This window comes from Mobula hypostoma, chromosome 8 (assembly GCF_963921235.1).
Source record: "Mobula hypostoma chromosome 8, sMobHyp1.1, whole genome shotgun sequence".
Classification (NCBI taxonomy): domain Eukaryota; kingdom Metazoa; phylum Chordata; class Chondrichthyes; order Myliobatiformes; family Myliobatidae; genus Mobula; species Mobula hypostoma.
The window spans coordinates 137,812,788-137,830,754 of record NC_086104.1 but is presented as its reverse complement, the minus strand read 5'-3'; the positions used below and the strand labels follow the sequence as shown (position 1 = coordinate 137,830,754).

The 17,967-nt window shown below is 39.9% G+C and overlaps 1 protein-coding gene across 2 annotated transcripts in view; it reads left to right on the top strand.

The window, feature by feature from the left end:
- Window positions 1-16,745, top strand: part of LOC134350989 (phosphatidylethanolamine-binding protein 4) — a 450,761-nt gene extending 434,016 nt beyond the window's left edge. The window contains exons 8-9 of one of the 2 annotated variants that reach the window (XR_010019039.1): window positions 11,665-11,782; window positions 16,457-16,745. Coding sequence is in view for 1 of the 2 variants with exons in the window: in XM_063056940.1 (XP_062913010.1) it covers window positions 16,457-16,548 (92 nt within the window). In the remaining variant the exon portion in view is untranslated. The remainder of the gene's footprint in view (window positions 1-11,664; window positions 11,783-16,456) is intronic. The other variant, XM_063056940.1, reaches the window with a different exon arrangement.
- The last annotated feature ends 1,222 nt before the right edge of the window (window positions 16,746-17,967 follow it).

Here is a 17,967-nt window from a genome sequence, read left to right as displayed (position 1 = left end):
TGCTTTCTTATTTTTTTCCCTTTCCCAGAGATTCAGTGATTACTGCATCATATTATTACAATATTAAAGTATTCTACAATTCACAGTATTTACAGTTTCAAATTAAAGCACAGTCATCTCTTTTGGAACACACTTGAGTCGATGCAGTGCCCACTGGTGTCAGGAGGCCCCCAGTGTATCTGTGGATAACGGTATGCTCTTTCTCCAGCGACATACGGGCCGACGTACAACATTGTGGTTTGCTCCCACAACATACTATTTTCCGTGCTTCAGACTGCTTAGTATATATAACAAATCACAGTGTGATTTCAATATTTAATTTCACACTGTCCCTTTCTGTCATAATAGATCATTTCTGTATTACAGGTTGGCTACTTGTATTCAGCCTTCTTCTCTCTGACCCTAATCTTAAGCTTTTGCAGTAGATAGCTGTTAGCAAAATAATTTTTGTCTGGCTTCAATATCCTTGCTGTCCATCAGTTTTGATTAGCAAATGCTTGTGGCAAGAATAAGATTTGAGACTTCTGGTAAGATGGTGGCATATTCGGATGCAGTGGCTTCTACAGTGCCAACCAAGGATGTTATTGTCTTTTTTAAATATATTTTTTACATTTGCAAGACCCTGCTGGACATTAAGAACTTAGGGTACTGTAGGTCTACCCCATCAGTGAGTTGCATGTTGGCAGAGAAACTGAATGAGCTGGACTTGGTGCAGACCATGATGCTACCTGCAACAGTGAGGCGTCAGTGTGCAATATAACAGTGAGTGACTGTCTTGGTCACTTTTCTTGTGATCGCAAGACCCTGTTGGACATTGTTAATGTGAAATGTTGCTAGTCCAGTTAATTGGCTTACTGGCAAATGGCGGGGCCAGACGGCGAGGGAGCTTCATGGCCTTGATCGTAGTAAGGACGAGGCCTGAAGCTGCGATGTTGCCTGTCTGCAGCCGCTCGGGGGAGACATCAGAGTTGGGAGCTCCACTAGGATGCTGGGGGTGGTGTGGTGTGCCATCCATGCTGGAGTCGGTGCTGCCCCCAGTGTTCATTCAGCAGAAGACAAGCTGTGCTGTGTTTGACTGCGGATTGCTCCAACATTCACGGACTCAGGAACCTGGACTGTATTTTGTTGTGTGACATATTTTACTGCTATCTTATATGTGCTTGCTGTCTTCTGTGTGCTATATGTGCCTTGTTCTGTGTATGACTGCGGGTACCGTGTTCTGCATTTTGCCCCTGTAGTAATACTGTTTCATTTAACTGTATTCACTGGTAGTCATGTATGGTTGAATGAGAATTAAAATTGACATTCAACTTGGATTTAAATATTGTGACCCCCCCCCCCACCCCTTACATGCACACATGTTACAATAGCCTTTGGGATTGATAGTCAGGACTTGCACTAGGGATGAATTCAGCATTTCTGTAAGGGAAGCAGAGAAAGGAAAGGGCATCACTGATGAACCATAAAGTAACATTACCTCTGCCCTGTTAAAGAACTCAGGTTTGGCCCAAATCCTAAGAGAATGCTCTAGACCACTATCCGTTTTTCTAAATGCAATTGCTGACTAGGACTAAATTAAGATTGGTTTTCTCCTTTTGGTTGAAACTACTGATATCTTTGATATAGAATGCACACAAACACCTAATACGTATGACTCTTAATCAAACCATTTGTATTGGACTGAGACTTTATTATGTAGGGTTGAGAGGCTAATGTACTTACTTACTTTTCCATCCAGTAGCTCTTCAGATTTCATTTTACAAAGATTTCTTTGAGAAATTAGCTTGTAATGTTATCATTGCTGTGGTGATACTGTATGCTGCAGATAGCACTATTAAAGAATATAATTCTTGTATGGAAATTGGAGGGAGGGGGGTCACCAAAGGCTAACAAATGTGCCTCTAAAACTCACAGGGATACTTAAGTCTCAAAATATGCAGGCAGAAAACCTGAAATAAAACAGAAAATGCTCAAAACACTCAGCAAGTTCAACAGCAAAAATGGACTGTGAAACAGTTAAAGTTTCAGGTCAGAGACCCTTCATCAGAACGTGGATAATTGATTGTACCAAAGCCAGGAGACTAGTAGACTCATCTAATTTAATTTTGAAGAAGTACCAAAAGAGGTCATGAAAGCATGTTAACTGTAGGAAATCATACTTGTTTAAAAAATATTGTTCCCTCCAAATTCAGCTTGGTTGAATTCGCCAGTGCACAGATTTGGAAATCCCCAATTACCCAGCAGTACAGCATCTGACTGGAGATGGCAGTAATGTATGTTTAAGTATGAGTCACACTGGTGGATGTGTATGGGTGTCTCACTCATCCACTCATTGCAAGGGTGACTAAGAAGAAACTGCTAGGATCATGAAAGGTAGAAGTCAGCAAAGCAAGAAAATGTCACAAGTAGGTTGTAGCAGTTCAACAGGATACCACAAACTTTTAAGACACCTCCACAAAATATCAGACTTCTTATTTGACCTTTATATTTGTGCTGCAGTGTTATCGACCATAGAAATAAAGTAAGTTCAAGCCAAATTGTTACAGAGATAAACATTTGTTATTAGGATATGGTTTCTTGCTGCTTCCTCAGGGTTTGAATATATAATTTTATGTTTATAAATCCTTAAACAAAGCTATTCATCTTGTTTCCTAAAGTATCATTTCCTACAACTGAGGGGCTGCTTTGAAAGTTTTTATCAATTTAAATTTCAGCCTTTATAGTGGAATTTAAAAAAATACAATAATTCTCAGCAATCATTTTGGCCCTGAAGATTCCTGTGGGAAGACTGTAGCAGAAGCAGTTAATTACCCAGCTGCCCTGTTATATATTCATTACAAAATCAGGATACAACATAATGTTCATACACCTCTTGCTCAGAATAGATAAAACTACTTTGGAATCAAGATGAAACTTGTGTCTCTTCCTGACATCTTGGTCAGCATGGAAAACTTGGGCTAAAAGTCATGTTTCATACTATGTAAATGTTCCTGACAATGGTCTAAACTTGACAAACTGTTCTTAGTTTAATGGCAGCTGTCATGGAAAATAAGCAGTATGGCTTAGGACAAAACTGCTCATGATGTTGTGCAGAAAATGTTGTGATATTTTTCTCTTAAGATGTCCATGCAGCTAAATCTGCTTTTAATTTGTAAATGGATAATCTTTCCAAATGTTATTGTAATCAATGGAGGAAAATAAAACTCAGGAAGGATGGAAAACCAAATTCTATTGGGTTTCTTGCACATAAATTGGACTCATGACTCCTAGCCAAGAGATCTTTAAAGACTGCAGAACAGATGAAGAGTATTTTATGAGACTGTGAGTAGAGGCATGAGGTTTCAAACCCAAGAAAGTAGGCTCAATTTTATCTAGTTTTGAGCTTAATTAAATTTGATGTCCACTTCTAGTGGAGCATGAAGAGGATATGGATAAGTTTATGAGAATGGCTTCAGTGTTGAGGGGATTCAGTTATATGGATGGACTGGAAAGTTTATAGTTTCACACCTTCAATCAGAGGGCAGAGTCATTTAAAATCATTCAGGGTTAAGAAAAGTTAAGTTAAAAGTCTGAAAGATGGAGTATTTATGTGAGTAAATAACAAATCAGAAGCAAAGACATAAATCAGACATTAAAAAAAGAAAACTATTTTTAACCATCATGTCATTAGGATATGGAATGTACTGCGTACTGTACAGATCCAGTGGGAATGAAGGAATGGTAATCTATCTCCTGATCAGTTTTGTGTACTATTTGGAGGGGAACTGCTGGTAATGGTGTTTGCAAATATCTGCATGTCTTATTCTATACAGTGACAGAAATCCTGGGTTTGGCAGTGGTAGTTGAAGTGAACAGTATGACTATAGTGCAACTAATTTATACTGGTAGAGGAGGAGTGAATGTTTAGTGTAGTGAATGCAATAACAGATAAGTGCTACACCTGCCCATTCACCTCCTCCCTCACCTCCACTCAGGACGCCAAACAGTTCTTCCAGGCAACACTTCACCTGCAAATCTGCTGGGGTCATTTACTGTATTTTGGTGCTCCCAATGCGGCCTCCTCTACTTTGGTGAGACCTGTTGTAAATTGGGGACCGCTTTGTCGAGCACCTGCACCCCAGTGGAACTTCCCAGTGGCCAGACATTCAAATTCCAATTCCCATTCCTGTTCTGGCATGTCCGTGCATAGCCTCCTTTTGTGCAGTGATGAGGCCACCCACAGGGTGGAAGAGCAACACTTTATATTCTGTCTAGGTAGCCTCCAACCTGATGGCATGAATATTGATTTCTCCTCCCCCTTCCCTTTTAATCTATTCCCCACTCTAGCTGCTTACCTCTTCTCACCTGCCTATCACCACCCCTGGTTCCTTCCTCCTTCCCCTTCTCTATGGTCCATTCTCCTCTTCAATCAGAATCCTTCATCTCCAGCCCTTTCCTACCCACCTGGCTTCACCTGTCATCTTCGAGCTATCCTCCTTCCCCTACACCCACCTTTTTATTCTGTAATCTCCCCCCTTCTCTTCCAGTCCTGAAGAAGGGCCCAGCCTGAAAGGTCAGCTGTTTATTCATTTCCCTAGATGCTGCTTGACCTGCTGAGTTCCTCCAGCATTTTGTGTGCGTTACCAAGTAAGTGTACTATTTTTGTCCAGGGTGTTGCCAAACTTCTTGAATATTGATGGGACTGCCTTTATCTAGACCAATGAAGATTATTTCATCACACGCTTGTACTGTGTTGATGGTGAAAAGACTTTGGTGAGTCTCCAGCTGCTGAATATCCAGCTTCAGTATTTCTGTGGCATGCTCCGTTGCTTCTGATCAGTGGTCAGTCCATTGGTATTGAGGAAGTTACACAGTTATACATGAAGGAGGGTAGATGGTTTGACTCTCTATGGGAATGGCTTTGATAAATTGTATGGTATGAATGCTATTTTCTACTTACCAGCATTTGTCTGGATGATATTATTGTCTGACTGCATGCAGGCAAGGATGGATTCATTAATGATATTAAGATGGAAGGAAGTATATTGATGGCTAAAAATGGATAGCCCTAGAGCAATATCCTGAGGCTGAGATGATTGACTGCAAACATTAATATTTGAGAAGCATTCGATGGCACTGAGCCTGTACTTGCTTGGAGTTTAGTGGAATGAGGAGAAATCTTATTGAAACCTATTGAATATTAAAAGATGGAGAGTGGACATGGAGGGAGTCTAGGACCAGAGTGCACAGCCTCAGAATAGAAAGATAACCCTTTCGAAAAGAGATGAGAAGGAACTTCTTTAGCCAGAGAGCAGTGAATGTGCAGAGTTCATTGCCACAGATGGCAGTGGAGGCCAAGTCATTGGGTAAATTTAAAGCGCAGGTTGATAGATCCTTAATTGTTAAGTGTGTCAAAGGTTACAGGGAGAAGGCAGAAGAATGCGGTTGAGCCATGATGGAATGGCATTGCAGATCTTTAATGCCTAAATATTCGCACCTAAACAATAGTCGACATCTGAAACTCCACTCCATTGAAGTCACTGTTACGATTTAGTCGCCAACCAGAGATTTTTTAATACATAAACTGATATGCAAAGCATCCAGGAAATATTTTTCCCCACAGCAGGTGATGGAAAATGGAACGTGCTGCTCCAAAATATTGTGGATTTTGGGTCAGTTGGAGTTTCCAAAACTGACATCAGTGGGTTTTGTTTCATGTAACGCAGGTAGAACATAAGTCCCTATTGTACTGAAGAAAATATACAGCCAAACTTTGGCATCAAATTGATAATACCAGAGGCAGTGCATTTAAGAAACTGCAGAAAATGTCCTTGATAAGATTCAGCAGGAACCCCAATTACTACCGTGGATGTGGTCCTTTGCCTCACCTGATGTCGGCTGTGACTAGCTGAATCACATCAGTTGCATGTGGTGCTGGAAGTAGTAAAGTTTGAGGTGAGGAATACACGGCACTGTGTCGTGCTTTAATGTAATGACTTTTCACTTTTTCACTCTGTTTATCTACTCTGTTTGTCTAATATAAGCCTACTGAATCTCACAGCTATCTGGACTATTCCTCTTCTCATCCTGTCTCCTGCAAAAATGCCATCCCCTTCTCGCAATTCCTCCGTCTCCGCCGCATCTGCTCTCAGGATGAGGCTTTTCATTCCAGGACGAAGGAGATGTCCTCCTTTTTTAAAGAAAGAGGCTTCCCTTCCTCCACCATCAACTCTGCTCTTAAACGCATATCCCCAATTCCACGCACATTTGCTCTCACTCCATCCTCCCGCCAACCCACTAGGAATAGGGTTCCCCTTGTCCTCACCTACCACCCCACCAGCCTCCGTGTCCAACATATAATTCTCCATAACTTCCGTCACCTCCAACGGGATCCCAGCACTAAGCACATCTTTCCCTCCCTCCCCCCGCAACTTTCTGCAGGGATCACTCCCTACGCGACTCCCTTTTCCATTCATCCCCCCCATCCCTCCCCACCGATCTCCCTCCTGGCACTTATCCTTGTAAGTGGAACAAGTGCTACACATGCCCTTACACTTCCTCCCTCAATACCATTCAGGACCACAGACAGTCCTTCCAGGTGAGGTGAAATTTCACCTGTGAGTTGGCTGGGGTGACATACTGCGTCCGGTGCTCCCGGTGCGGCCTTCCAGATATTGGCGAGACCCGATGCAGAGTGGGAGATCGTTTCACTGAACACCTATGCTCTGTCTGCCAGAGAAAGCAGGATCTCCCAGTGGCCACACATTTTAATTCCACATCCCATTCCCATTCTGATATGCCTATCCACGGCCTCCTCTACTGTAAAGATGAAGCCACACTCAGGTTGGAGGAACAACACCTTATATTCCATCTGGGTAGCCTCCAACCTGATGGCATGAACATTGATTTCTCAAACTTCCGCTAATGCCCCACCTCCCCCTCATACCCCATCCATTATTTATTTATTTATATACACACATTCTTTTTCTCTCTGTCCTTTTTCTCCCTCTGTCTCTCTCACTATACCCCTTGTCCATCCTCTGGGCTTCCACCCTCCCCCTTTTCTCTCTCTCCGGACCTCCTGTCCCATGATCCTCTCATATCCCTTTTGCCAATCACCTGTCCAGCTCTTGGCTCCATCCCTCCCCCTCCTGTCTTCTCCTATCATTTTGGTTCTCCCCCTCCCCCTCCCACTTTCAAATCTCTTACCAGCTCTTCTTTCAGTTAGTCCTGACGAAGGGTCTCGGCCCGAAACGTCAACTGTACCTCTTCTTAGAGATGCTGCCTGGCCTGCTGCGTTCACCAGCAACTTTTATGTGTGTTCTTTTTCGTAGGCATTTATTTATTCTGGGAAACAGATTCCTCAGCAACACGTGATGCCTATTCTGATATGCAGTTATATTCCTACATCTGAGCCTCCACTTCATCCTAACATAAATAACTGTGAAACTAAATGAGTGACCATCCGCTAATTTTGCACAATTAAATCTGGCTTTCAAAACACAGTGACAAAATCATAGGCCTTGTTTTCTTCAATTTCTGTATATAATTATGTTCTTCCAATTAACAGTATTATACCGGAGGTCACAAATATAATAGTGACTCCCTAATTTGTCTAGAGGATGATGAGAATAATTTGCAGCCTACGTTGAGCATTCAAACACTCAAAATAGGGCAATCCTGTCCTCTTTAGTCAAAAGAACAATACTGCTAATTGACTCAAGGAAATGATTTTATCTTTGCATGCATGCATGCAACACAATCTGATATTTAAGCATATCCAATGAGTGACTCAAACTTTGCAACTGCAATATCAAAGATAGTAAATCATATATAGATAATCATCTGCAACATTAAAGGCCAATATGACAGATAAGGCATAGTGCAGCATTAATGCCTTTTCATAATCACTATTATGCGTCTAGGTACTGATTCACAGCATAAGGCACTCATCAAGCATGCTAAAGACATGGGGTGCAAGACAGATTAAACTAAGTAACCGATTTGCACCGATGTTTAGGAAACAATTTAATCCTGCTAAACCTGTGATATACATATATAAGTGGATCTCTTCAGGACTACCAAATTATTCACCACTTTATATTTGTTGCAGAAACCTTGCTATTGCTAGAATTCCTGATTTGGAATTAGTGTTACTGATGGTAGGTAATTGGAAAAGTAGCAAATATGGAATCTTTATAGCCTTTAATATTTTAACAGCTTTCAAGGAATTTCATTACATGCCTTGTATTGTTTTGACAATGAAATAGAAAAGAACACTGGCTAATACATGTCAGTGCTATAGGAAATTGAATTCTTATTAGCTCTTCTGTTGTATTACCAGCATTGTTTCATTGGCATTGCGAGCTCTTGGGCAGAAATACTTTCCGTAATTATTGTTGACAAGGAAATCGTAAGTGCATGTTGCAGACTGTTCCAGGGTTATTCTCCTCCGGAGTTGCAGCTAAGCTGGTAGAATCTGTACTCTTCCTAGTTTTCCTGCAGGCCAACTATGTGTGTAAACATGTGTGAGACCAGGTGCACAAGGCCATTCAATGGTACTTGTCATTATCCCAGCATACCTTTCTGTGATTTTGAACTTTGCCATTTTTTTAATTGATCTGTCAGCAAATGGAGACTCCCGTTAATTACTGTTTTAAACACAGCTTTATTTAGGGATGAAACATGCATAAAATAGACAAATAGATCGTTTATTGATCCCAAAGGAAATTATAGTGACACAGTAGCATTACAAGTGCACAGATCTAAATAATAGAAGAAAAGTAGGAAGAATAAAAACTAAGTTACCACAAACAGTCTAACAGGAGGAGGGTCATCACTTCCCCAGCTGTAGGTTGACTCGTTATAGAGCCTAATGGCCGAAGGTGAGAATCACCTCATATAGTGCTCTATGGAGCAGTGCAGTTGTCTTAGTCTATTACTAAAAAGTGCTTCTCTGTTCAGCTAAGGTGGCATGCAGAGGGTGAGAAACATTGTCCAGGTGTTCAACATTGCAAGATAAATGGTGCACGTACATGTCCGCTATAAATAGTGTACTGAATCATGAAGGTTACCAGAGTATCTTTCTACAAAGAGAAGGGAGGAGGGGAGGATGAGGCAATGCAACAGTCTGGGGTGACCTTTAGAACATTCTGTTTGTTGGCCAGCTACAGGTACAGCATGACATTTTTTGGAGAATATGGATTGTATCAGAAATAGCTAAATGAAAAATGAATTAGCTTCAAATCATCATAAAAAGACAGCAGTAAATTTTGATATGTTTGTTGTGGCCACCCTCACGTAATGTAATTGTCATTCTAAATACCACAATGTAAAATCATACTGATATGGATGTATATTTGCAGGCACTAATGTTAGACCTGGACCAATAATACAGTGAACCACCCCCCCCCCCACCGCCAACTGACTATTTAAACTCCTGAACCACATTCCAGTTTGCTATGTGAAGACACAATCACAGGCCAGTCTGCACGCCAGATCCCACAAGCAACAGTGAAGCAATGATCAGATAGTATTATTGTAGCTTGGTTGGTTGAAGTATAATTATTGGCCAGCACATTAGTGTATCAGAATCAGGTTTAATATCACCAGCATATGTCATGAAATCTGTTAACTAAGTGGCAGCAGTACAATATAAGTATATTTTAAAAGTAACTAAATGAACTACAGTAAGTATATATATGTATATTAAATAGTTAAATTAAAAATAGTAGTGCAAAAGCAGAAATAATAAAAGTGAAGTAGTGTTTAAGGGTTCAATGTCCATTTAAAAATTGTATAACAGAGGGGAAGAAGCTGTTCCTGAATCATTGAGTGTGTTCTTCAGGCTTCTGTACCTCCTTCCTGATGGTAACAATGAGAAGAGGGCATGTCTTGGGTGGTGGGGGTCCTTAATAATGGACACCACCTTTCTGAGGCATTACTCCTTAAAGATCAGATTTACAGTGGTAAGAACAGTGTCACGAGATCCACCTGAGAGACAGAGTGGGTCATATTTACAAATGCTTCAATGTTTTATCCATTTAGATACTGATATTTTGTTTTTCTTTTCAATTTTCTATCTATTTAATCCTAAAAAGACTATATATCCAATCAAAACATGCCTTATTTAATTAAAGGTACAGGAACATTAAACAGATAGAAGGGGAGAATATGCATTTAACTTCAATTTAAAGATTAAAAACTTAATTAAACAAAATTAACATAAGTCTCCACATTGCAAGCAAGTAACGATTTTAGAAGGTTGTACAGCAGCCTATAAATAGAGTCACCAGAATGTTACACTACAGGAGGCAATTTGGTCCATCGTGCTTCTGCTAATACTTTGCACAAGCTGTCAAATTAGTCCTGCTCCCTTATAAAAACAGAACATGCAGGTAACTTTCAGCAGGTCAGGCAGCATTTGAGCAAAGAGAAGCAGAGTTTAACCTTTCTTTTGGTCAAAGTCCTATCATCACAACCGGGAGCAAAAGAAAAACAAGTTCGTTTTCAGTTGCCGAGTAAGTTGGGGTAGGGATAGAAGGGAGATGCTTGTGTTAGGCTTTACTGTAACAGTGTAGGGGGTTACAGACAGAATAGTCTGAATGGGAATAGGGTGGAGAATTAAAGTGTCAGATAATAAGGATGAAGAGGTTAGGCCTTTATTAGGAGAATAAGAGGAGAAGTATATAAAATTATCCAAGGGTACAAATTGGGTAAGTGCAAGCAGGCTTTTTTACACTGAGGTTGGATGAGACGAGCTAGAGGTCATGGAATAAGGGTGAAAGGTGAAATGGTTAAGGGGAGCATGAGGGAAATTCCTTCACTCAGAAGATGGTGCGTGTGTGGAAGGAAGTGAGGAATGCGAGTTCGAGCTCAACATTTAAGAGTACATGGATGGGAGGGATATGGAGGGCTCTGGATGGGTGAGCTTCAATGGGATTAGGCAGAATAATAGTTTGGCAAGGGCTAGATGGGCTCAAGTGCCTGCTTCTGTGCTGTAGTGGTCTATGACTCTGGACTGGACTGAATTCAGGTGTTCCACAAAGCAATTATCCAATCTGTGTTGTAGAGAAGACCATGTTATGAAAACTGACTGTATTATGCATTAGTGAAAGTGCCGGTGCATCACGGTTATCCTGGAAGGAGTGTTTGGATCGCTCGAGGACGGAGGTGAAAGTACAGGTATAACGTCTCCTGTGGTTGCATGGGAGAGTGCCATAAGAAGGTCAGTGACCAGTTGTGATGGAAGAGCAGGCCAGGAACTCACAAAAGGATTGATCCCTCCAAAATGAGGAGGGGGAGGGGAGAGGGTATGATGTTCCTGGTGTGGAATTTTATTGGAGCTGGTGGAAATTGCAAAAGATGATCCATTGAACACAGAGACTAATGAGGTGGAAGATGAGGACCAGGGAAACTCCAGCACCCACAGCCTTTCTTTCATTTCAGTCTCCTATTCTATTGCCAAAGGCTACAATTCTTCTGCTTTTCAAGTATATATCAGTTTCCTTTCGAAAGCCATTATCGAATCATATTCAGCACCCTTACCAGTAGTGCAAACTCCCTCATGCCACCCCTGAGTAGAGACCAACACAGTTAATGCATTATAGCTTGTTCACTTTTCCATAATCATAGAATTAGAAAAAAAAACATGAAAACAGCTTTCCAATCTGTTACTGTTGCTAGGAGATGTGGCACTTCTACAGTGATCGGTTGTTTAAATGGTGCCCCAGCCTTGCATGTGAAACTAAAATCATCACCATAGCAGAAGAAGAGAATCTCCTAGCAACTGGCTTACCTATAGGTAAAGTGACTGTTTATAGATCTTTTATCTAATTTCTGAGTCGGCTTTTGTTTTTAACTGTTTTATTTCTTACTGATACTTGGACCAATTTTATTATTTTAATATGGGTATGACATGAGTGCAAAACTCACCTATCTTTCTATCTGAGCCAAATAAGCTCTTTTACCTACAGTTGCTATTCCATCCCATTCTAAAAATGCATACTTAGTCCCCCGTAGTTTATTAAACCAGAATCAATAAACCTCATTTCAATTTGATCCTGAAAAGGTTTTTATTATTTAAGATAAATAATGCCATAAAACTCCTTAAATCATTTGAAGCATAAATATAAAAGTCAAGAAGGGAAATTATATTTTGAACTTTTGTAGAATTGTAAACCAAAGAACAAGGCCATTCAGCTCAAGTCGGTACTGAATTATTTTGCATATCTTATGTAAATTTTATATAAGTATCTTTATGGACACAGCCACCTGCTATTAAAGGATACAGTGCCAAGGAGATAGAGGATAAATATTCAATAGAATCAGGGAAGTTTTGAATAGAGAAGGGAGTCATTTGACTCATAATGTGATACTACCAAAGAAAAGCTACCCATCTTTTCACTTTCCAGCTTTTCGACTGTACCCATGTAAATTAGGGAGAACTACTCAGAATCCGTAAGTTTTGCACTGGCCAAAACCTGTTGCTCTTCCTGTGCGGCCTGCTGCCTGTAAGTGAATCCTGTCCTTTGGCACATTCTTTAGGAGTAGGTGCTAACGGACGCACTGCAGCTTGGTGCAGACAGCACCAGAGCTGTATGGAGAAGAACTGCAATCTGCCACCGGGCACTGCAGGGGTAGGTCCTGTGTCACAGCCTCTCAGGCATTGGATTGTTCAGAGAGGCCACATGAATGGCAATGGAGCTTTGTATACACAGTGCATTGTATTACACAATGTATTACATGCAAAATGCATGTAAAGAAAGATATTTACTGATTGCATTTTACTTACAACATATGCAATCCTGAGTAAAGTTTATTTTTGAAATGAAAAAATTCTAACAAAATCCATGACACTAGCAAGGCCACTTAAAAAAAGATAAGGTTGAGATATCAGCAGTTGAGTTATCTTAAAGTGAGTGACATTGGCAGAGATCTCAGAAAGAGGCAATGTTTATTTCTATCGCATACTGTAAAAACTTATGTTTACTGGCAAGGAAGAGGTGATAAAATACAACTCACCAAAGTAAAAGAAAGATACGATTGACTTTTCTCCCCTAACTAAACTGTTTGCAGGAGAATGATGCATTCCCACATGTTGGTTTCTGAGGCAGATGTGAAATTCTAAGCGAGGAGTATGAGGGTGAAGGGCCAGTCCAGTGCTAGCTAAATGAATACAGTGGAAGAGGGATTATTATTCGGTGAAACACCACCACAAACTGTTCTCACACTCCTTTGTTTCAACTTGTCTCAAATCGAAAATAAACAGGGGTGTGACAACTGGCTGTCAGTTCAACTTTTATAGTAACCCAAAAGGAGAAGGAAAATAAAATTAATTAAAGAAAGTAGATGCGAAGAAAACGAATTCACACCTCAACAGTTGATAGACACATTTCTTCATGTAAATTGAAGCATTACTGTGAAAAAATATTGCATTTAACTTTAATGATTTGTGAAACACAACATAGGATGTAGAAAAATAAACTATGTACAAAACAAAACGTAACTTTGCTGGAAAAATTCTGCGAGTCATTGGAATGAGTATGCTAGCTGTTTTCACATTTATGAATTTATAAGAAGCAGCATGTAATTATACTCTATTATTAAGTAGCCAGTGGAGAAATTAAGGAACAACATAGAGCAGGAATTTACTCAAGGGTAAACTGTGTAATTTTAGGCAGCAATTAAATAATTAGACAAGCAGCAACCCCAATGGTAAAACATCCAAACTTCATCAGAATCTCAGCATCAAAATTTGTGGTTAGTAAAAAATTTAATAGGAAAACAGTATCCTACACAGAAAATGAGATGAGATCAAATATGTATGTTTGCACATACAAAGATCTATAAATACCAGGGAGAGGCAGTTCACTGGAAAACATTCTTGACTGGTGTATGGTAAAAGGCAGTCCCGTTACAAAGTGAAGCGTTTTCCTTTATGTATCAATTGACCTTTCCTGGAAAGTGTCTGGATTATATATGTCCGATAATAATGGGGGTCTAACTTACAGACCCAGCCGAAGATGGTTAAAGCCATGTCAAGCATAACTTCAGTTGAATTGAAGTTAACGTTTTTGATCACCACCTGGATTGGCTTCAAAAAATTTTGGAAGCCCAAATGATGATGTAACCTTTGACTGGAAGGCTCAGCCCATGGAGTCAAAGTAGCATAGCTGGAGAACTGCCAGCAGAAGATGACACCTCAACTTATGGTATCTTCCGGACACATTGATCCCTGAAGAGCTTATGTATATAGGAATAGAACAGGAGCACAAGTAAGCTGTACTCTCAGTTTCACTCTGCCACTAATTCATGTCATGGCTGGGTTAACCCTTGAATTCCCTGGCATTTAAATATCTGTCTCAGAACCATATACACTTAGTAGCCACTTTATTGGGTACACCTGTACACCTGCACTTTAATGCAAATATCTAATCAGCCAATAATGTGGCAGCAATTCAATGCATAAAAGCATGCAGAAATGGTCAAGATTGAGTTGTTCTTCAGAACAAACATCAGAATGGGGGAAAGATGTGATCTAAGTAAGTTTGACTGTGAAATGATTGTTGTTGCCAGATGGGGTGGCTTCAGTATCTCAGAAACTGCTTATCTCCTAGGATTTATAGACACAGTAGTCTCTTGAGTTTACAGAGAACGGTGTGAAAAATATAAAACATCTAGTGAGTGGCAGTTCTGTGGGCAAAAGCTTCTTTCAATGAAAGAGTCAGAGAAGAATGGCCAGATTGGTTCAAGCTGACAGGAAGGCAACAGTAGCTCAAATAACCACATATTACAACAGTGGTGCGCAGAAGAGCATCTTTGAATGCACAACACGTCGGGCATTGAAGTGGATGGACTACAGCAGTAGAAGACCACACTGGCTTCCACTCCTGTACCAAATAAAGTGGCCATTGAGTGATATTTAGTGACTCAGCATCCACAGCCATGTGAGAAAAAAAATTACTCCTCATCTCAGACTGACATGGGGAACCCATTATCTTGAGGCTTTCTGCACTCCCTTCAAAGCAGGTATATCTCTGATAAGAAGCAACTCTTCTGTAGGCTCTTGGGTTGGGGTGTCTCAAAAGAAACCCTTCATCCCACCTACATTGGGGAATCTCTGACAAGTCTGTAGTCCCTTTGGAAGTTGTACCCCTCTTCACTAACTCAAAAAAGGGGGAGAATCAGAATTTCTTTCCACCACCTAAAAGGTGAACTTTGCCCCCTTGAAAGCGCTGAGATAATGAGTAGATGAGTTCCTAAAAAAGGGGGAAATTGAAGTGGCTTGCATGGGAACAGTTAAAGCTGGTTTGCTGTGACCAGTTCAAGCTATCTTGTAATCGACTTGTGATGCAGTCCAGTAGGGTGGTTCAAAAAGATAGTTACACAATGATTTACATCATCTATGCACGCTCTGCGTGCTTCATGTTCTGGCATGTCAAATGTGCGGAAATCCAGACAAGTGTTTTAGAAACTGTGAATAGTGTGTGTTTCATTGGACCTAGGGAGAACAGGATGGTCTTCCCAGCTCCCAACTTCTACCGCCCACTGTTCACTGCCCGATTACCACACAACTTTATCTTCCAGGCTTACCTTAGCCAAGCATAGCATTATGTTTACCAACAATACCAGAGTAGTAGTAGTAGTAGTTAAGAACTGACAAATTTGATTGTGTCAGGTGCCCTATTAACCTTTTGTAGCAAGGTTGTATTTATTTCTATTTTATTTAGCGATACAGTGTGGAGTAGGCCCTTCTGGCTTTTCAAGCACGCCACCCCAGCAACCCCTCAATCTTCAATTATTTCAAACCTAATCACGGGAATTTTACACAACAATGGTCAATTAACCTATCCAGTACAGCTTTGGACTGAGTGAGAAAACTCTCAGAGTGCCCAGAGAAAACTCACGCATTCCACAGGGTGGATATTGCAGACTCCTTAATAATGCCAGAATTGAACTCTGAACTCTGGAATGCCTCGGGCTGTAATAGTGCCGCGCTAACCCCTACCCTGACGCATATTAAAAATATATTGTGATTTTCCCAGCAGGAATCATAAAAAATCTCTCCAATCAGAAGCAAAATGTAATTAAGTAGCTGATATTTTAAGAAGCAAGATATGGTGGAAGTCATACAGTGTAGCCATATATATTTCTTTTGAAGGTTTTCTGAAACCTAGATTTTCTTATACCTAGGGCATCTTAAACCAACGTTCAGCATTTTTAATCTATTTGCAGCTTATGCAACTACCATTTTACATACATTCCAAACTCAGGAGAATGTCTACAAATCCCTTGATATGCTCATCCTGACAGATTAATTTGTATGTTTACAGGCAAGTTGAAATATATCTTTTACATGCTGCAGGAGATGTATTCCAACTTGCCTATAAACATAGAAATGAACGTGCAGGATTGTTGGCATCAACTCTTCCCTTCATGCTGGATTTACACTAATACTGATTTATTTTTGGCCTAGGTTATTGGAACCTGAAATCATTCATTACCAGATCCAATCTTGGAAAACCGGTGGCTTCAACCCAATTCATGACCCAGAACTATAAAGACTAAAGAGAGGGCATTTCTCCAAAAGCTTGCAAAGAGGAGCTCAGCTCTGAATAACCCCTGCTGCCAGAACTATTTCTTCACTACTGTTGCTTAACAACTAACAAGGCTTGATAAAATGGTATTTTTTGCTGTTTGTATAAGGGATATAATGCACACTTGTCATGATTACAATTAAAGTTTGAAGCATTTGAAAATACAAACGTTTGTATTTTAACATTAATAACAAGAACAGAAAAGTCCATGATATGTAGATAAACAATCGGTAACTCAGAGAGCAAATCTCTACATGTTCATACTGAGAAACAATGATTGCACTTTCTTCCAGGTGTTTACTTATTTCTTGTGCTCTGCTGGGTTCCCTGTGGTGACTGTCGAGCTGAGTTCAGTGGTGCCATTTAGATCTTTGTATATTTAACTCCACGCTAGCTAGAAAGTGTTGAGCAGCATTAAAGTGAAAAAATACCTGCTCATAAAGAAATGTTATAAAGTTAATTTAGGGAGATAAGTTCAGGTGAAATGGTCAATGAAATCTAATTCCCCCACACTTACTTTAAAAAAAATCATCAGCTTGATGGGTGGAGAGACATTTTTTGTGTTTGTTCTGAATTTGCAATGAATTTATGTATTAAGGATATGAAACAGTTTGAAAATACTTGGGTCAAACCAGGATTTAAAAAGGAATAATTATCACCCCACAACTGAGGATGAACGTGCTTCTTTTTAGCCATAACCTCTGCTCTGATCATATTGTCAGACAATTACAGTGAAAAACTGTGTCCACCTTATCTTAGATTATTGTATGATGAAATTCTCCCATGGCAACATCTGATTGCTGATTGCCTTTATTATCATACTTAGAACTTGATGTTATACATTAATCACCATCAGAGTGATAAAGTGCAGAATTTCCTGACTTCAGACCACACATTGCTTTCAACATATTTGAATCTCTCCACTGTCATTTCCTTCCATGGTTTCCATTATATTAATTTTCTGTTTTTCCTTTCTCAATTATGTACCTTAGTAAAACCTCATCTCAAAAAAAGCTCCATTCTAGAATGGAAAGCCAAGAATTTTCTGTCTTAGGCATATTCATCTGAGCAAATGCGAGAAGAGATTGCGAGAGTCATTCTTAGCCTCAGCCTCAGTAAGACATCTGGAACTGAACACCAATCTATCTCACTTGCTCTTTCAATAATATAAAATTGCAAATTCATTTTATGTAACAGATATAAATCCGATGCTGTGGAGAAAGTTTCTTAGCTACCTGATTTGCTCAACAGAACACTAACTAATTTGCCTTGTGAGTGAGGAAAGAACATGATTTTCTAAATTACAAAATCCAGATAATAAACCAAACCTCAAGTTTTTTTGTAAGTTCCTTCATTTTTGATAAAATCTTTAAAGTTTGTGAGATGAAAT